At 41.4% G+C, this 21948-nt stretch overlaps 1 protein-coding gene across 1 annotated transcript; it reads right to left on the bottom strand.

Moving 5' to 3' along the window:
* Positions 1-217: 217 nt before the first annotated feature.
* On the bottom strand, positions 218-21495 carry urb2 (URB2 ribosome biogenesis homolog). Its single transcript, XM_079666161.1, has 12 exons — positions 21381-21495; positions 20465-20620; positions 16955-17131; positions 15592-16754; positions 15126-15264; positions 12521-15002; positions 11412-11572; positions 11074-11184; positions 8408-8650; positions 5974-6070; positions 4195-4322; positions 218-987 (listed from the first exon to the last, which is right to left on the bottom strand). The coding sequence occupies exons 2-12, from the start codon at positions 20588-20590 to the stop codon at positions 790-792; spliced, it is 5025 nt and encodes a 1674-aa protein (XP_079522287.1). The 5' UTR covers positions 20591-20620; positions 21381-21495; the 3' UTR covers positions 218-789.
* Positions 21496-21948: the final 453 nt, after the last annotated feature.

The raw sequence follows: 21948 nt of genomic DNA, 5'->3' as shown, positions 1-21948 counted from the left end.
CTAAATATGAAGCATCCACAACGACAGTGTTTTTACAAGGGGCGTTGCACAATGACAGATTTACAGAAAGTTAATTTAAATGTAGTTCTTCTGACGATTATTGATTAAGGTTTGTGTTCATTGATTTTCAAATAAAATGTTCTGATTAAATCCAAAGCGTTACAGCCCGGCTAAATGTATGTATCTCTTAAAAAATGAAGCAAATACACAGACAGCATTGTTTTCAAAAGTATCTATTAAGTAATTAAGTTTCAGTAAAAAAACAGAACAGAAACAGGAATAATTCAAACACAAATGTATATGTTCTCTTCATTAATTCATTGAATGTGTAATCATTTGTCACTGAAAACCAGCTTTACATTTGAACTCAAACACGGCATTCAATCCATTATTTGTATTGACTCCATCAGAGTGTAGGTCCTCTTAGCAGTAATTCCATTGGACAAGCGAAAAAGAATACAATGAAATTATAATTTTTCTGATTTCTTCACAACTAACCTGGTAAACTCATTGTTTTTGCAGGCGTGTTGCTGGCTGCTTTCCTCTGTGTCTGTGTATTGTATTGTGTTTGTATGCAGAATTGAAAGCATTACCCAAGAGTCTAATCTCTAAAGAAAAAACTAATCTACTTTCTTATTGACTACTATGTTTACACTCTGAATACATCGCATGGTATCCACAAGCTGTTCCCATTCTCAAGCATAAATTACAAATGAAAATAGCTTTCTATTATTTATTCAATTCAATTCAATTGAAATCTGATCTGTGGTTGGGAATGCATGGTACAGTTCACACAGTGTACTTCTCCTCCCCTTGCCTCTGAGCTTTGTGGTAGTGCGTGTAGCTGCCGTACAGCTCGTTGAAAACCTCTCTGACTCCCATCTGCAGCCCGGCCGTCAGAAACTTGATATCCTGCTCCATACACAGGTCCAGTATCCGATAGATCCCCTCCGTTAGATGCAGCTTTACGTCTGGACGCAGAGTAACCTGGAGAGGAAGATAAGAGCGAAGTAGAAAATATATGAATCTGAGGTCAAAACAATGTTCTTATCTATTTCATAAATCCTATCTTTGTTTCACCACCCATAGGCTTAGTAACATGAGGCAGCGATTATCCTTTCTGTGTCACATACTGCAATTTTCTGCTTCCAAATGTTCCTCATGCACTTAAAATAAAAATCACGTCTTTCTCTTTTTTAGTTAACTGGCAACATAATACTGTGCGGCTTCATACAGCCTGAGGCACACCTGTTGGTCACACATTGTGTGCCACAATAGTTGAACATTCATCCCAGTCTCACATCCAGCTTCATAACCATGAAACTCAAATTGAGTGACATCAAATGACAGAAAACATCATCTATCCTTGCTAATATTAATGTAAAGAGCAGGACTCCAAAGAGAGGGGAAGGATGATCAATTAATTACTCCTGTTTGGAAAAGACACATCAAATATTTAAAGAGCCAAATGGAGCTGTGCTAGATATAAGGAGATGGTCTATCAATCTGGATTCAGAGCCCACAGGGGCTTCAGAAGGACGGCTGATTTTAAGGAGGTAGAAAATATCAAAAGATTATTTTTATTTTTTTCAGCCTTCTGTAGATATGTATTAACTCCATAGTAATCAGTTCCTCTTCTGTTGCAACAGTTAGTCTCAACTAGGGTTGCTGATGATATTTTTGACCTCAGTATTGATTGTACTACATTTTGAGATGTTGTAGGGTTGACTATTGGTGCTTTTACTAAATATACAATTATTTCTTGATTATAGCAAATAAAATTAAATATTTAATATATAATAACGATGGAATATAATGAGTGGGTAAAGGCAAATACAGCGATAACAATGTTATAAGTTACAAGATTACATCATTTTATCTAAACACTGCCTCAAAAATATGTATCTAGTCATATCAGGGTATCGATATATTATTAATATGATTTTCGGAGAACTGTCTATTGAACATCGTAGAAGATTTAAGAGGCACTAAATAATAAACACAATATTATGCTCTGTATCATCAACATCTTATTTTTCTTTCACCATTGCCAACTCAAGTATATGTTGCAGCCTGACCGTAAAAGTGGACCGCATCATTTTTAAACATAAGTATCTGAAAATCTACACACACACACACACACACACACACACACACACACACACACACACACACACACACACACACACACACACACACACACACACACACACACACACACACACACACACACACACACACACACACACACACACACACACACACACACACACACACACACACACACACACACACACACACACACACACACACACACACACACACACACACACACACACACACACACACACACACACACACACACACACACACACACACACTTTTTGTGCTCAGTGATCCCTGCAGAATAAGCCAGGAGAAATTCACCAGTGCCTGGTTATTCATCCCGCTGTTACTTTATACCCCCACAGGTGTAGCCCCCGCCCCCTCCCCCGCAGGTGTAGCCCCCCGCAGGTGTAGCCGTAGCCCCGCCCCCGCAGGTGTTGCACACGATGACCTGATGGCTCGTACAGTTGGCTGGACCTCAGTCGTCAGACCTTTGAAACCACTCATTGTAAGATTGAGAGCCGCTCTCCGCTGCGGACTGTTAAATGATTAGATAAGACCTCGCTCACCTGATTACAGGCTCCCATTATGAAGAGGAGAGCCTATTATGGGTTTCGTGAAAACAACCGATCAAATGTCATGAGGAGCTGTAGTCTGCCAAAATTACAATTAGTGCTTCGCTGGCTGTCCGAATACTTGGATCTGGATTCTGGGAAAACTCAATAGAACATAACGCTGCTAGACAAAGTTGTGTTTAGGTTAAGAAGTCCTAACAGCAATGATGAAGGAAGCATACAATATACAAAAAGCAAGATATCTCAGTTTCTGTTTCTTGTGCATTGACTCTGATCCCGTATGAGTCCAACAATATAATAGGAGTACAATTCGAATCTAGTAGAGTACTCTTTTAATAGGGTTTCTTAACCGTAAAATGGGCAATCTCATAAAAATATATGATTACACCCATATTACACATTAATACACCCATATTAAACCATTAGGACACCTGTATTATACCAATGTTACACTTGTTATTGCACCCATACAAGATTGTTATTAGGGCCATATTGAACTAATGTAGCGCCAATAGTACACCCATATATTACATCGTTACTACACCCTTTTTACACATGGACACAGCCTTTAAAATGACTGTATCCCCCAGAATACAGAAACCATTTAAGGGTTAATAGAATAGCATGTCTAACTCGAGATAAATGCCCAAATCCACAAACTTCTCCCACATTAAAAAAGTTGTTCTAACTGCACTGCACTCAGGGCCAATAACACCTGGCTGCCACTCAGAAAGTTCAGCTGAGGCTAAAAGCCATTAGAAGCTATTCTGACAGAGAGAGACGGCTAAATTAGCTATGATTTACAAAGAGGTCCATCTCTTTGAAAAGCCCCATTAGAAATCCAATTCTTGGATTATTTGATGAGTCACCCAGAGCTCAAAGGATCCCAAACACCCCTTCATGTCTGCCTGTCTGCCTGCCTGTCTGTCTGTATGGATGGATATTTTATTTTCCTTCTCTCCATGTGGAAACTGCTGAGTCAGATTGGCGACATGTTAAATACAGTGTGTTGACAGAGAGGAGCCGCATTCACAGGCTAGACGTTACTCACTGCTCCGTCCAGCTTTAAGCTTTTTTCCAGCACATGGAGTTACAGTAATCCGGGACCCGTTCACACAGATCTGAGCACATTCACATTCAGGCCAATGAAAATACTTCCCATCTCTGAATCTGAGCGACAGTTTCTCCGTCACCATGCTCAACTGAATCTGGCCAGCTCAACACACACCACCAGACAAACTGCTGGATCAAAGGATCAGATAAGACCCTGGTGACTGTGTGTGTTTCGGTGTGTGTGTGTTTTTGTGTATTTGTGTGTGTTTGTAACCCACAGCTGTGGAAAATCGGTGGGGATGACAGCTGGGTTTGGATGAGGAATCGTGTTGACTCTGTATGATACTATGACTTCTGAGTGTGTGTTAGTATGCGCGCGTGTGTGTGTGTGTGTGTGTGTGTGTGTGTGTGTGTGTGTGTGTGTGTGTGTGTGTGTGTGTGTGTGTGTGTGTGTGTGTACCTTCTGCAGCTCTGTGACGTACTGAGCCACCATGAAGGCCGACAGTGTGGTGAAGCTCTCGGCTGTAGCAGCAATGTGAGAGTACATCCTCTCTATTAATCTGGAGCACTGGAGATACACGTCACCGTCTGGAAATTAAGAAAAACAACAAAGATCAATGTTAAATTATAAAAGAGTTTACATGTGATAAAAAAAGTCCTATTGAGATATCATCCCAAAGTATACACTGTGCAATATAGTTTGGATTTATTGCTGAGAAGTGAGAAAATTGGCACACTTCTAGTGTACCTTTTGAGCTTAAATTGATCCTACCGTTATAAACAATGTTGCTATACAACTGTTTAAAAACACATTAAGGATGAAGTGTTTGTATTTCTTAAAAATTGAATTTAAGCTATGTGGTAGAGCAGCACAGAATAAAACAAACAGAAAACCTCTCTAACTTGGTAAAAGAGCACACCGATTGGCTGGTACAATCATTCATGCATTGAGGAGGTAGAGATTTATGCAACAGATGTCTGCAGCTTACAATGGATTTAGAAAAGTGTATCAACATTTGTCTTTTCTGGAGGGCTACTGCTGTTGACGGAAAATCAAAAACTGCCAAGTGTTTGGGCATGACAAATACCAGATCCAGTAACAGGAAAGAGCTGGAAAGATATATTTCCGTCTTGCTTATAATGTATTAAAGTGGCCCTATAATGCTTTTGGGGGTTTCCCTTTCCTGTAGTGTGTTACATAGGTTTTAATGCATGTAAATGGTCTGAAAAGGCTAAAATCCCCAAATTCCATACAGAGGGAGTTTCTGTCCCCACTCCCCCTGCCTGGAACACATCCATTGGACTCTTTTTTTTACTTATGTTACATTAAAGGATGTCACAATAGAGGCACAAAATACAAATATGAACCTGAACATGAGCAGATTTTGTCGTCTTTAACAATTATTTTTGCATGGGTGGAACATCAGGGTTTCAGGACTGTTATAAACTTCTCTTATTACTCTCTCTAACGGTACGTCTACACAGCAGCTTTAAAAAAATCTTTCAACGCTTCTCTGCCCATTGACTTTGAATGGGGGTGACGTCACTTTGCCTCGCTTTTCGCCGAACTGCATTGTGTGGAAGCAAAGCGAAGATTTCCAGGATTTTCCAGTTTTTCAGGATTCAAAAGTTGAGCAATGTTCAACTTTTGAAGCTGAGCTGGAAGCGTCAGCCAATCAAATCCCGTTTATGCAAATCTGACAGTACAAGCGCTAGCCATAGTAGCCAATCAAAGCGTGTGCAAGCTGGGAGAGCCAGACCGCAGTTCATTTCCTCATATTCCAAACGAGAAATTACGGTAGCAAATCACCCGGTTCTTTACGACCAGAACTATTTACCGGGATACAAACCGGAGGAACCAGGCATGGAGGGAGGTGGCAGAGACAGTGGGTGAAACTGGTAGGCTTTCGCCTGTTTGGAGAGTTTATATCCAGTTTACTTCGTTTTAACATTGCTATTGCTTTGTATGTACGGGCGGGAGATTCATGTGATTGGTTGTTGGTCCCGTTGCTCGCAAAAAATCCCCAAGCTTTCAGGCACGCCCAGCTCCAAGATTTTCAAGATTTTTTTAAAGCTGCTGTGTGGACAAGAGAAAACTCAACTCCTATGCTTTTCAAAGTAGGTAAATGAAACAGGTATTTGCACAGAAAGTGGAGTGCTTTTTCCCAAAGCCAGTATTTACCTCCACATTATGTATGGTAATATAACAAGTCCTTTGGTTAGAGTGGTTGTACGTTACCTGTGTCACTGTCCCCTCGCTGCCGTCCCTCCTGCATGATGGATGCCACCAGACGATAGAAGACATTCAAGAAGGACGGAGCGGCGTTCAGCATCACCTGGACACACGAGACGTTCACAGTCATAAAACGTCATTTGTTTTGCAGCAGAATTGTGTAGACTTAACCTATATTATAGGTGTGGACACTCAAAGTGTTGTATAAATCTGCTAGGCTGGTTTTTCCACAGCCACAAAGAGTTGAGGACAAGCAAACCACCGAAGCACTTTGGTTGCTGAATGGTTACAGTGCATGCCATATCATCTTGGTTCAGTTTCAGGACCTGTGATTCATGACGTATTCCTCTACTCCCTCCCCCCAACCATTGTTTATGTTGGGAAAACCTCCATTTTCAATGATGCGGTGGGATGGTACATATATTCTTGATGTTTATCCAACTGACTTAACAGTTTATGACACAGACTTTAACTTGAATCCATATTTTAAATACTGTAGCTCCCGGGTGCTTGACACACTTTCAAAATTCTAGTGGAGTTTGGTTGTTCAACATGAACACCAAATATGTAGGCCAGATGACACGGAAATATGTAGACAATTATCCACAAACAATGAAGAACGTTTTTTCACTTCATGTATTAGAAAAAGCCCCCCAACAAAGAAGAATAGATCAAACACAAGTGATATTGCCAGTTTGATAAAATCTTTCTTTTTTGTGTACATTCTAAGAAGATGTATGGGAAGATTAAAAAGGGGGAAATTAGGATGTTAGAAGTTTACCAGAGAAACATCTTCTTTACTTTGAGAAAACTGTCCTGCAATATCTGTCCATCACATCGTTTTCACTAATTAAGTCGTAACAGAGCAGCTATAAAGCTACACTCCAAAAATTACTGAAGTAAAATGGATTTCCATTTAAGCTACGTTTGCATTTCCCGTCCACACCTCTCTCTTTGTTCCCTTTTCACGGCCTGAAGTGGACCGAGGAGGGATGAAAAGAGAGAATATAAAACGAGGAGCAGATGATGTCAGCAGCTCTAATTGGGGCTTAGTAATGGTTTCCATCAACTTATACCTGCTCCATGCCAACCACCACTGCATGCCAGCTCCCCTACCTCCCCCGCTACCTCCCCTCTTCCTCCTCTATCACACCTCCTTTCTCCAGCTCGCTCCCTTCTTTTATACTTTTTCCTGAAACTTCCCTCGTGCATCGCATTCAAATCGCAAGTCCTTTGTTCTCTGTCTCTCCTCTCATTCTTATTTCATTTCTACCCTGTTGTTTTGTTCTTGCCTCCACTCGTCTCTCAGTTTTATTCCCCCCCACTTTACCTCCCTCCTACCCCTCCTTCCCCGCTGTATTATACCCTAACATCTGATATCAGTTAGCTGGTTCTTTCCTTGTTTTATTCAAAGCAGCTGCACCATGTCACTTTCTCTCAACAAAAAAAATAGTCAACATTTGAGGAAGTGTACAACAAAGAAATTATCACATTAACACCACCACAACAAAAATGCAAACAGTTTCCGTGGGCTGAAATGTGGACTATCATTTGAATGTTTTATATATGTAGTAAAAATGTCTCTCTCTTGGGAAAATGTATTTTTTGTATTCTTAGGATGCATTGCAAGCAGTTCCAGTAAAAACTGGGAATTGGGATGTTTGTGGTTTGGTGCGGCTGCAGCATGACTCTGGTAGCTGCAATATCCTTTCTTTGAAAAGACACATTCCTCTGGGGCATCCTGGGTTGCAGAGTTTAAAACACACACCGCATATTCTTTAAATAAGGTATTCTTTAATACCTTATACCAGCAGCCTTGAGCTGTAATGACCTTATCACATAAAGGTTAGGTTTGGTTTCTGTAAAGGCCACAATAGGGTAAGTGCCTGATAAATAATGTTTTATTTTTAACATCACAAAGAGCAGAGGAAAGTCTTATCCTGCATGTTCTGTGATTGATTGAGACAAAATCCCAGAGGAAAGAGCCAACCTTCAATGATACAAATGGAAATGGGTAGGATATAACACTAGGACCACCTAGAAAAACCATCAAGTTAAATCAACACATTTGTAAAACCGTTTCAAGAAACACTCAACGATATAACCTTCTAGCAGGTAGGATTTATTTATTTAACCAGCGATTCAGTTTATATGAACCATAATTCAAATTTTCTGGAAAAATCTAATAGACTTATTGGCATATTTTATGTTTTTGTCTCACTCACACATTTCTGCTGCACTTGTTGGTGGCTGTGTGTAAGGTTACACCACATGCATTAATAACTGTATTTTTAATATTATCACATCTTGTTGCAGAGGCAAAGTCAAACCCTAGATTCCAATGTAATCCCCTATTAAATCTACGCCTATAAACCTTTGACAGTGTTTTCATACAATCATCTTCAAGTTAGCTTCCTCCTTCCATGAACCCTCTTCTTACCTGTGGATGACGCTGGATGATGGCAAACAACGCCTCATGAACGACCAGAAACACAGAGTGGTAGACGGGCGGGGTCAGGTGGTCGAGGGGCACCGACTGCAGCGCCCCGAGGATAAGGAGGACATGATGAGGGTTGGTGAGGAGCCCCTCGCCCTGACGCAGCAGTGATGTCATGGACGTCACCGTGGGAACCGTGAAAGGAACGGTCAGAGAGACGTCCTGCGTGGAGGATTTTACCAAAAACTGTAACAACAGGGATAAGCACACAGAAGAAGAGTTAGAGGAAGAATATGCAAACAGGTAGGTGCAAACAGGTCATGAATACTTTTATGTGAAGATTAACCTGTTCAATAAAATTGCAGTTCATTATATAATTGATATAGTCCTCAAAATATGGTAAGGGATGATTAAAATGGCATTTTAAAACCAGCAACACAGCGTGAATCATGACACTTTCAGTTTTATTTTTAAATCAGGGTCTCTTTTGACATATCTGCCATGATAGTAAACTAGAAAGAATTGTCAAGTCTCGAGTGCATATTAGTGGAAATGTACCATCCAGTTATTGAAGTTCTATATCAACCCATCCCTAGTTGCAAATGAACAAAGGCTCATACATTTCAGGGACAAGTTTTAAATGACCTTTTACGGCTCTCTAAAAGTATTTGTTAGAGAATTCAATATGAAAATCAAGATCCTGGCAACAGCTGCAGGCCTTTTCGACAGCAGGAAATCTTGCTCCATCATAGCAGGAAGAGCACAGGTGTTATTAATAACAAACAATGGCTCTGTTCATTTTAGGGAGCTTAAACCGAAGCAGCTCAAATTCAGCCATCATTTATTTGATTATCTCCACCTGTGCCGTTTCTGCTGTGACAAGTCAACATGTGCTCCGTGACAAATGCCTATTATGTTACCATAAAACCTATTTCGGATGTTACCCTTTTTTGCCAAATTGCATGCTGTTCAAGATCTGTGTGTTGCTCCCCAAAAAATAGGACTTTTTATATCTATTAATAATAATAATAATGCATTACATTTTTTATTAGAGCGCTTTCACAGGTGCTCAAAGCGCTTTACTATTACACATTAGACATATTAGACATGTAAGAGTCATTACTGTGGACATTACCCACAGGAGCAAATGCAGGAAAAGTGTCTTGCCCAAGGACACAATGGCCTGACGCAGTGGCGGCCAAGGTGGTAACTGGAGTTCACCAACGCCCCTTGATCTGATGACCAACGCTCTAACCACTGCGCCAAAACCGCCCCTATTCTACTGCTATTAAATATCTAGTAGATCAGACAGATGACACAGCAGCATGGTTAGCATACTAAGAAAGTGCTGTGTGTGTGGCTGTGTGTGTACAGTATGTTTTAAGCAGATTGTTGTGTTGTCTGTCTGCTCCTCCCAGCAGCTCTGATGGAAACCACATTGACCTAAAAGAGCCCTAGAGGAAAATACAGATAACAGGCTCTCTGACGGAAACCAGCAGACTGTGATTGTCATTTTGGCTGCTGAGTCACTCACGACGTCTGTCACATGTGCTTCCAGTCCCTACGATGTTTACTGATGTAAGGTCGAAGGAAAACATACTGCAAAATGCTCTCAGTGTCACTGTGCCCTGCTTGTGTTTCTGTACCTGGGCATGTTACACTGAGAGTTCCTTCTTTATGATTTTCCTCTACGAATGTTAGAAATGTATACCTCTATCCAGCAAGTGCACTATGATATCAATTCAATCCATTTTCTCTGATTCACAAACATGTACTTATATACCGTTAACATAATGTTAAGGCCTCATGTCAGGCTTTCAGAAAACTCCAATCCTCAAGTACAATTGTCTTTTCATCCTGAAATACTGTTCACCACTCCTGAAGGTCATTTTCAACGACATTTAACAAAATGTTAATTATTCATTACAAGGTCTGACATTTAGTTCAGACATTTAATGACTTTAGACTCAACCGAATGGCCAAAATCATACATTTCAACTTGGACATTAAAACCAATGACATATGACTAAACTTGGACCTGAGCCCTTTGACTTTACAAATACTTGATCCAGTCCACTAAGCCAAAAGATTAGAACTTGTGTTTTAAGAAACCTAATTAAATGCTTAGAAAGTGCAGCATAACTTTTTATATAACAAGGCTTAGTCGCATTTTTAACACACTTTTTCTTTAACAAACAAAAACACATTTGAATATGCATTGATAATTTAATTATACTTTTACTCTGTTGTTATAATTGCAAATCAAAGTTTGGTACTTGGGACTTGATTTGAAAATTACTTGTGTGACTTGCAAAGCAATTACCTGGTCTCTCCCCTGCTGATACGAGAAGCGTAATGCCAATTAAAAAATAAATGGATTAGCCCAAACAACTCCTGATGCTAACAACAAAATACACAAATCTGTGTTTTCTTTCTATGAGTAACAAACAGGCCCACTGAGACAAATTATTTGATGATATGTGTGTGTGTGTGTGTGTGTGTGTGTGTGTGTGTGTGTGTGTGTGTGTGTGTGTGTGTGTGTGTGTGTGTGTGTGTGTGTGTGTGTGTGTGTGTGTGTGTGTGTGTGTGTGTGTGTGTGTGTGTGTGTGTGTGTGTGTGTGTGTGTGTGTGTGTGTGTGTGTGTGTGTGTGCGCGCGTGCGTTTCTCACCACCATGGCAGATATAATCTGTGGTGCAATGAGCCACAGAGCTTTAGAGCAGGGCTCAGGTAACTGACAGCAGGAAAGCAGCTTAATGATGATCACTGCAGATAGCACCTCCTGGAGAACAGAGACAGAGGGAGAAATCTGATCATTTGATTGTCATTCAATGCGACAGCCTATATGATTCATTGTGGGGAAAAAACAAAGCAGAATCTCCCTCCCATCAATTAAGAGAGCTGTTCATATGACACATTGTAAAAACTGCACATAAAAAATAAATAGACTCTATTCAAAGAGTTAAAGGGATATCTAAATGTATGAAAGTGACCAGGGTTGACCCTCACCCTGTAGTTTCCTGCCCTCAGTTTGCCTGTGTCCAGCCCCTCTTTGATCAGCAGCAGCAGCAGGTTAAACCGACCCGTTGTGCTTTTCTCCAGCAGGTGGCGCAGCAGCTCCTGCACAGCCGGCTCCAGCTCACACACATCACTCGCAGAGAGCCAAGAAGCTGAATAGCAGAAGTGTCACAATCAGGATATTGATGCGTGACTGAAAAACAAAACTTAAATAAGTGTTATATAAAGTTTTGATTGACACTGTCTGAGTTAATTTACCAATGAGTGAAATGAGCAGTGATGTTGCACTAAAAACGGCAATATAAGTGTTTCTAATGTTTACCGTCTATATCAGCGGTTCCCAACCTGTGTGCCGCGGCCCCCTAGTGGTCCGCAAAGGCATTGCAAGTGGGCCGCCAAATAATATGCAAAACATTATGATTTGTGTGGAAACATTTCATTATTAAGATTTGTTTTTATTTTAACCTCTTTTCCTTTTTCTTTCTTGATCCTCCTTAGCAACGGTTATTACAGTCCTTGAAAGCGGTCTGTACTACTGGATTAACAACGTGTCACATGTTCTGAATTGACCAATCAGAATCGAGTATTCAAATAAACTGTGTAATAAAAATGTCTGTTTGTTACTGATAGCCAGCTCCTTTTCTAATTAAAATCAAAAGTGCTCCGAGAACTTTATTTAGCCTCCGTATTGTTTAAGGTTGAATGTGGGCCACGAAAAGTTTTTTGATTCTAAAGTGGGCCCTGAGTTGAAAAAGGTTGGGAACCGCTGGTCTATATAATTAAGCATTTTGATTAATGATGCCACATTTTTAGATATATTGCCTTTTATAACAATGACTTTCCTTTTCCTGCTTTTTTTTATTTTATATTATGTCTCCTAGAAACTACAAATGTATCAAAATGGACATCTGGAACATGAGGTTATATAAATGTAATTTATGGCGCTGTTAAATTGCTGCTTTTTTAAGACATGATACATAGAATTATCTAAATTAAATCAGTTGTAAACTTGTGTCAATATGTACAGTATGCAGAGGAGCATAATGAAAGACAAACACTGGCTGATTGCACATGTGAAGGATATTGTTTGCTTCACGTACCTGTCAGCAGTCTGTGCACATTCTGCAGTATCTGCATGTACAGCTCGTCCAACTCCTTCCCTTCCTTCTTCTCCTTTCCTTCCTTCTCCTCCTCCTCCCTCTCTCCTCTGGTCTTCTCCACTGCTTTGTAGAAAGTGGACAGGAAATGGAGAGAAGAAACAAGGAAGTCCAACGGCCTGTGGGCACAACTGATTTCTTTGAGGATCTGCTGGCAGCAGCCCTGATAGAGAGCCATGTGTCTCATTTGTTTCTGCTTGTTCTCGTCCTCCACTGACAGTGAGGACAGCTCGCAGTGCAGCATGACCGTCACGACTTCTACTACAAAGGCCTGGCCGAGGACGCTGCCCGGTTGGATGGGTGACTCGCTGACAGTTTGGGGTTTAAGGATGGACTCAACAGCCGGTCCTAATGAAGCGGTCGTTCTTGTGAGCATCTGAGTCAGAGTTTGATCCATTTGTTTACTCTTCCCCAAGTTAGAGGTCATTGCCTGGGAGAAGGAGGTCAGCGATGCCAGCAGGAGATGAACAGACAAAATGGGCGCTCCTGGTTTACCTGACACAGCTGTTGAACTGGGGGCCACTATTTTCATGTTTGACATCTCCTCAGTGGTAAGATATGAGACAAACTGATCCAGGTTGAGTCGAACGCTGCTGTTTCTGATTATAATCAACTGGACTAAGGCCCTGATGAAGCCCTGCGCTTCTTTGATTAAATCCAACCAATCGGAGCTGCTTGTGACTCCGAATGCTCCATTGTTGCTGCGCCAGAGGAGAGAGGAAACAGAGGCCTGCAGCAGGGTCCCACCGTGGATGAGCTTCAAAACACTTTGGAAGTTTCTACCCTCCAGGAAACAGGTGAGAATCCTGAGCAGCTTCACCAGGAAGAGAGCTTCACCTCCAGATTCAGGAGGCTCCACGGCTTTCTGATTGGAGGTGGAGGTGAGCATGAAGAAGAGCAGGAGGAAAACAGAGGAGATATCCTCAGAGTTCATCCCGTCTGGGTTTAGATTGGTTAAGATTTGGAGTAAGTCTACCAGCTCCTTGCTTTGAGTGTCAGTCAGCAACACAGACACCTCTCCAGCCTTTGAGGATGCCAATATATCCTCAACTATAGTCTCTTTATTCACAAGTGTGGACAGAGGCAGTCTCTCACAAGCTCCAGTTCCTTTCTCCTGAATCTTCAACAGTGTAGGACAAACCTTGGGTATATGAGCTGCCTTGAGAACACTAACAATCCTGTCTGAAAGGGAACAAACTGTAGCAGAGAACAGGGAAGGCAACTCGGCAAGAATGGGGCTTTGGACAAGTTGTGATGATACAAGAGACACGCTGAGAGAGCCGGGGGGACAGCCTTTTCCTCCGTTGGTTTGTCTGCTGAGGAGTGAACCAACAAGCATATCAGCCACACAGCCCACATCTTCTCCGGTCAGGTAAGGAGCAATCAGAGGCAAGTTGGATGTGATGAGATACCAGTGAGCTGCGAGGTAAGAGCTGGAGGTCACACTCGCTATCTGCCCGTCCCATACCTGCTCTCCATCCAGACTCAACTCTAATTCTGATTTAGCTAAAATAAACTGTGCCGCGCTGTTTAGAAGAGCTGCTGTGTTGGGTTCAGAGAGTAAGGGGGTGTCTAAGAGAACTTTTTTCATCTGTTGCAAAGTGAGGAGTTTGAGCAGCAGGCGGCTCAAGGGGCTGCAGGACGGCTGCAGATGTGACGGAACAATCTCACTAGAGAGGAGGCTTTCTATCTGTGTTAGGACTGGAGCACGGTCTTCAGTCTCGCTTTCAGCGGCTGTCAGCGCTGTGTATTTGCTGCAGTGGATATCAAACAGCGTGTCGACCTCCACCAAGGTGTATCGGAGAAGCAGAGTGGCATCAAGGGTCTTCTGTTCCCACATGTTATACTCCGACATCTGCTCCGACTTTCTCTGGTTCAAAGGATTTTTGCGTTTCCGTGGGGTACTTTGAACTGAACTTGTTTTTACAGCTTTTTCTTCTGTTGACAACAGATTCAGTAGCTCCTTGACAACCTGTTGCATCTCCATAATCAAAGCCTGACTCTGCCTGACTATGGGAAGAGGAGAGGCATTGTCTAGAGTCTTCAGACTAAACAAAACAACATGCAGCAGCTGACTGAGGGAGAACAGCTTCTTAGATGCATCTTTTCTACTCTGATCTTTTTTCGCTCCATTGTCATCTACTTCACCATCAATCTCCATTTTCTCTGCCTCTCTTTCCTCCTGCACCATGTCAGGTAGTATATGTGTCCTGATGCTCTCCAACACTAATGAGCAGATCTCCAGGCCCTGGGAAGAAGGAGTGTCCAGCAGACAAGTCCTGAGCGAGGCGGAGGCGCCCTCAGAGAGCAGAGGAGGTCGGAGGTCGTCTGATGCTGGCTGACAGATCACAGTCAAGAGCTCGGAGAAGAAGCGAGGCAGCTGACGGAGCTTAGTGTACGTCTGGAGGAGACTGCACACCAGGAGCTGTTGGGAAACAAACATTTGGTCTCAGTCAAAACTAATGTCTCACACATTTGTAATCCTGCATTCGCAAGTTAAGTTTTCTTTTCTGAAATACACAGATCATTTAGGATTAAATGTAAAAACCTGTCTGGCCCGTTGCACTCGTGCTTCCATGCATTCAGAGTCAACCCAGGCTGAAGAGAACAGCTGGTCCAGGTCTGGTTCAATAATCAGATGGTTGAGACTCAACAGCGCTTTTAAACAGCGGTACCATGCCGGGATGCTGAAGGATAAAAGGAAAAGATAACAACAATTTAACAAAGAAAAAGGTCACACTTCAAAGGTTTACACTTTTTATTTTACACTCAAAGCTTTTTTATGACTTTTTGAATAAAGCTTGGCTTAATGTCGTAAATAAATGAGGTTTTTTAAATATAAGTGATGGTGCGGTTAAATTGCTGTTTTTTTAAAGGCTCCAGCCAATACAGGAGTGTGCCTTGATTTGCTTGCCGGCCAAAAGGAGAGCAAACTGTTGTTCAAATAGCTACAGTCTTTCTCCAGAATCACAGACTCCACCTTTAACTGAATACATCAAGGAGTTTTGGTTTACCTTGGCTGGGCGTGGTTGAAGAGCATTTGTCCCAGAGCTCCGTAAAACTTGAGTTGGACCTCTGCATGTCTGATCCGGTCTGCTGCTACATTGTAAATATCAGCTGACAGAGTCTGGTTCAGCAGGGACTCCACCGCCAGCAGAGCCAGGCTCCAGCTCTCTGGGGGACCGGGGGAGGATGGGGGAGACTTCTGCCCCGGGGTAACAGGAACTGGCTGGTCTGCTTTGGCAGGGGAGTTTTCATCGAGATGCATATCCAAGGTTGGGACCAATCTGGTGAGGAAATAAAAACACAGCATCCTGTGTGTTTCATCACTTTCTCCTCTCCCTTTTCCGTAGCTTTCCACAAAGAACTTAAACAGCAGAGACATTGTGTTGGACTTCACAGTGTAGTGGAGGGCCGGCTCACAGTATCCTGGAGCACTCAGTTTGGAGAGTATTGCACTGACTGGCTTTAAGGGGCCTTTTGCGCCTCCAGGACCGCGTTTCCCAGACTCTTCTTTAGATGGAAGAAGCTCGTCCTTGTAGGCGGTCAGGTGCTCCGAGGGGAACAGAGCTAACTGGAGAATGGAGTCAATCTTGATGCGGACGTCTCTGGACAGCTGCTGACGGAGGCGCAGGTGTGTGTGAGCAGCAGCAAATTCCCCAGAGGTAAGCAGGTGTCGGAGTAATACTAAAGGTTGGATCAGTTGGTTGGTTACCATGGTAGAGACTCTGTTGGGATTGGCTTGTTGTCGCTGGACAGACAAATAACATGACAGCACTTGAAGCAAGACATCAAACAAATTAGCTGAGCGGACATTTTCCTTTGGCTTGGCAGGGGGTTTATTAGCGTCTAACTCAGGCTCAACAGGAGGATTTTCAGTTATCGGATCAATTTGGGAATGGTCCAAATCGATTTGATGACTCTCAGTCATCACTTCATCCCCACATGTGACAGATTCTGTCACTAAGGGCTCTGTGAGCAATGGCTGTTGAAGCTCACAGCAGGCCAGAGAGCAGAGCTTAGCCAGGAGATCAACTATGAGATCATACTTTGTGGTGAAGACAGACGAGAGCGCAGGGGAAGAGAGGAGGCCCTGACACACACTGAGGATGGTGGACACACACACCGGAGACTTAGAGCCAACACGTGCACATTCCTGGAGACGGTCAAGCAGCAGCTAGAGATAAAAAGAAAAAAGGGTTGTCAGTAAAATCCTCATATTTCAATCTCAACACACCATGTTTGTAGAGTAGGAATGCTCTGCAGCCAAAGCACCTAATCGTATGTGCGAGATACACACCAGTCATTTATTTTTAAGGTGAGGCAAAAAGGGTGTACATGAGTGCTGGTGTTCTTATGAAAGTATCTGCATCACACCTGTGCCATGTTGAGCCTCAGGCTGACGGTCTTGCCCTGCTTCAGAAGAGAGTGGAGCCTCTTGCTGTGAAGAAGATCGTCAAGGTAACACCACAGTCCTTCAAGAACATTCTCAGAAAACTCCACCTTCTGGTTGTACCGGCCCGTCAGAGCGTGGGTGCACCAGTCCAACAGCACCTACATGTGAAGAGGGCCGAGACAGAGTACATGGTGGACATGTATAAGCTGCTTTCAAATAATTCAAAACAGACAATATGAATTACTCATGTATATCTGAAATGACAGAGATTATTTATCATAAACTTGTCCAATTAATGAATGGAAATAGAAAATATAGCACTGTACATTACCCTAAGGGTACATTTGGTCAAAAAACATGCACTAAGATTCATGTCAAAGTCTTAAAAGTACCTCCAAAAGCAATCCAAAAGAAAAAAAGACTACAGCACTGCTAAAATTAATACATTTCAAAAAAGGCTTTATTGGAATAAAGGTGTACTGTAGGACACATATAATCTGCAGATGATGTAAATAACATAATTAACAAAACGATTTGCTGCTCTTTAAGTGTAGACCAGGGCTATTCAATTACACATTCAGTTGAGCCAGATTTTATAACTACAAAATTCAGCTGGGCCAGACATTCAGCGGCCTGTAAAAAGCGGGTAGTGACACATTTTAAACCAACACATATTACTGCGATGAAAAACATGCAATTTTTATTCATTATTTATCTACTGTAACAAAGGTACGTCAAAAAGTGCATAAAAACACAACAAATTAGCATTAATTTAACAGAATCTGAAAAAAAAGCGCACAGTTGTAGCATTACATTTGTTTGCTTTAGAAGTCAAATATTCAGGTTATTTTTTTTAACCAGGCATATCACAAAGTGCATTTACTGAATACAATAATAGCCGTCTTAATAAATGCGCTCACATACAAAAAAAACAGCTAAAGAGCTCCAATGCAACACAAAGAGGTAGTACTGTAGCAATACTATTTTTTCACTTTTCAAGTAATAACAAAAAAATCATAAGTTTTGGTCACCTTTGACCCAGACACATTACAAAGTGCATTTAAATGAATACAGAAAGAACTGTCAAACCCTTCAGTGCACAAACCCATAACAAGAGATACGGGTAACTATATGAATGAATACTACACAACACGTCTACTAAAGTAAACTAGGTGCTTACTATCACCTCATTTGTGATTTGTCATCGCTGACTTTCTCAATGGGAGAAGGGACATTTTTTGTTTTGAACAAGAGCAGTGATTTATGGCTCATAGGATGTCAATCCTAAGACATTGGTGAAGAGTGCTGTCAGTCAGGGAGCAGCGAGTGCTACTTTTGATTGAGTTCATGTGTGAAAAGCTTGATTCACATGTGTATGTTGATCCAAACATACTGAGCACACAGATCGCTACTTTCTGAACGTTAGGGAACTGCTGTTTTTTGACATCACTCCAAAACTTCGCTGGCCCGTATGTGCGCTGCATGTCAATAAGTTCCAGTGTATATTTCCCCTTGTCGATGCGGGGGACCACTTCCTTTGCTCTGGTTGATACGTCCCCCTCTATTGCAACAGTGAAGGGGTCTCTGGCAAAGCCCATCACCTCTGTGGGCAGAGCAAGTCCATCCAATCGACCGGCAAAGTTCTCTTTCAACCTCGCAATGAAATCTGTCATCACATCCGTGATTTGTGCCGGAGATGTGATGTGTTTGGGGAGCATCGGAAAATGCAGCATCCGACCCGTGTTCAAGTCGGTCGCGAAAAGGTCCAGCTTGACTTGGATCTGCTCCACAAGATCAACGACCGTTTTGTCTAGGGATGCACCGAATATTCGGCCGCCAAAAATTATCGGCCGAAAATGGTTAAAAAGGCCCTTTCGGCTTTTGGCCGAAAAAGCTTGATTCACACAAAGCACCGAAAAAATATCACCGAATGTCAGGGAACAGGGTTACGTTGGTAAACTAACGTGTTGTTGTGATGACGTAATCAAAACGCGGCGACAAGCACAGCGCGCGACCATGCTCGCGGCTGGCTCACAGCCAACATGTCTGCCGCTTGGAGATATTTAAAAATATCAGAGAAAGAGGCGCGGATTGCGATTTGTAAAACGTGTTCAGCTGACATTTCTCGAGGGGGTGTAACTGCAAAGACTTTCACCACTTCAGGATTACTCCACCACTTGAAATCAAAACACCCGGACAAATATGCGGAGTAAGATCAAATCACAAGCACTGACAGCGGGAGACTGTTCAGCGCTGCCTCTCATGTGCTTGATGAGAAGAGGAACAGACTTATGGCTGATAAAGCAGAGAAGCTACTGTTCATTAAAAAGAACCTCCCACTTTTCCTTAATAAGTAGACAAGGCTGGCTTATCATAAGTTTATCTAGTTCTACATGTCTACTCTATACCCACTTTCCTGAACAATTTTCATTGTGAGTTATAATTCACCATCTCAGGTTATCATTAGGGGGAAATGACAGCAGCAGTGTTCAATATATTGTAATTTCGGTATTTAAATGATACAATGTTGTTTACATTGCTCATGAGGACAGACCACCTTATTTGCAGATTCTTAAAATTGTAATTTAATTTGTAATTGATTGTGGATTTTGTATCCAGTTTTCACTTTATGTATCTTTATACAATGTTTACTACTTTGCTTATGAAATTGAATTGTAATTTCATTTGTAAATAGTTACATTCATGTGGATTTATCCAGTTTGCACATTTGTATGCATGCACTTATAGGTGCATTTGTTGTTGTTGAAGGCCTGGCTGTTACAGTCTTTATTTACACTATTTTGTTGTAGGCTTACTGGCCTAGATGTTTATGCAGTTTTAAAGCACCTTGGCTTTGTTCTGAATGCTCTTTGTTGTAGTTATCCTACAGAGAAAAGAAAATGCACTTGACTTGGAATTAATAAATGGTAAAAAATGTATACATTATATATATATATATATATATATATTTCTATTAATCATTTTCGGCCTTTCGGCATTCGGCCAACTGTTTCCTATTTTCGGTATCGGTTTCGGCCAAGAATTTCCCATTCGGTGCACCCCTAGTTTTGTCTCTGTTTACGCTTCAGAGTTGAGAGACATGTTTTAGAGTTGCTATCATAGGACCACCGTTACTAGCACAACTAGATGCACTTTCAAAAAACGTGCTGCGTTGTGGTTTGGTGGTTTCTATGCAACGCGGAGTGTTGCGTTCATGGTCTGCACTAGTGTAGGAATTTGGCTACGGGAGGCTGGGCCACTCGGGAGTTGGTTCTGGGCCGCATCTGGCCCGCGGGCCGCCAGTTGAATAGGCCTGGTGTAGACAATTGGTACCGGTCTTTGATTATGATTGATTATACTGTACATTAAGGGTTTTGTCAGATAATAAACTACAGTAGGCACTTCTCACAGTAAACACAGAACATCTAAAAACAACAGCAACCACTGTCATTCTGTGAAGACACAAACACCTGTAACATAACAGTGGTTACCTGTTCCTTGTTGGGGAGCAGGCACTGAGTGGAGATCCAGGCAAAACGGGCCAGCTTTAGCTTGTCCTCCCATTGAGTATGAGGACTCTTCAGTTTCAGATGGATACCTGAGTAGATGGCCGCCATCTCTGCAGATGGTGCTACTGCTGCACAGGTCTGAAGAGAGGGGAGGGAGAAGACGAGTTTTAGAAGTGTTATTCCTTTGGGGAAATTCACAAGCTACCCGGGATACAAAGTAAATAGTTAATATGAGCCCTACCTTTACAATATGCATAACTAAGTGAAATGTATGCATCAATCATTACAATTCAAGAACATAATAAACCTAATTCTGAAATGGGCCATTCTGTATAAGTTCTGCTTTTAATGTATTTATTTGGTATTTATTAAGAGGCATATGTGGGTGTCAATACGTTTGTACTTTTCTTTAAGTAAACATTGCAGCGCTTTTAATTACTTTTATTTAAGTAAAAGATCGAAGTACTTCCTCCACCACTCTCTAGCAGTGATACACAACTTGGGTGAGAGACAAGAGAAGAGTGTATGACATCTATAATAAAAAGACCATGGAAACCGGTGTTTTAAACATAAAATAAAAAAACACCTTTAACTGATGGCACTTAACTTCAGCCAGGTAAGCATACACAGACACACATTTTCAACAATATATCGTTAAAAGTTAAACGCAAAGGCAAATATGTGTCATTTCATCAGATAGCATAATGAAAACAAGCTTTAACACCGACATGCGTGGTTATAGCTAAGACATCTGACGTTAGCATCTTCCTGCTAAAGTCAAAGTAAACTACTGGAGCTGCTTCTCGTCAACACGCACGCAAACAATCAATGAGCTCTCATTAAACATTGTTTAAGGATAGTTAAATGCATTTGTGGTGACTGAGTTTATCAGACTTACGACTTTTCAACCCGCACGTGTCTCCTGTTTTCAGATGTAGACGAACTTTCAACTTTCAACCTGAAGGCTAGGCACGAGCAATCGATAGACGATTAAAAGAGGCAGTGTTAAAAAGTAATTATTTAAGAATGAAAAGTAGATTAAATGTGACTCCCTTTTCTTTTTATAATTAATTAAGTGACGTCTTTTATTTGTTTCTTTCTTATTGTTTTCCAGATACAGTACCATTTACTTCAAACTGGAATAAGATGAACTACAGAAAAGTAACCCAAGGCCCAGGAGTGATGTGTAGTTTGATCAACTAAAGCTACTTAGAAAAAGTAATCCAAACAACGAAAAAGACATATAAAAAAGGTTTAAAATAGTAATTTCACTACATAAATGTCAATATATCATTATTAATTCTGTATATTTATATTGTGTATTCAATAGATACACTTTATAAGTATAATTCACTATATATATATATATTTTTTTTTTTAAATTTGTTGTACTGTTGATATATTTTTATCTACATGGTGCTGTGACAAAATAAATTCCCAAATTGGGATCAATAACTATAAATATC

Source organism: Notothenia rossii, assembly GCF_949606895.1.
Source record: "Notothenia rossii genome assembly, chromosome: 2".
NCBI lineage: Eukaryota > Metazoa > Chordata > Actinopteri > Perciformes > Nototheniidae > Notothenia > Notothenia rossii.
The sequence above is the reverse complement of the archived record's forward strand: the minus strand, read 5'-3'. Positions and strand labels throughout refer to the sequence as shown.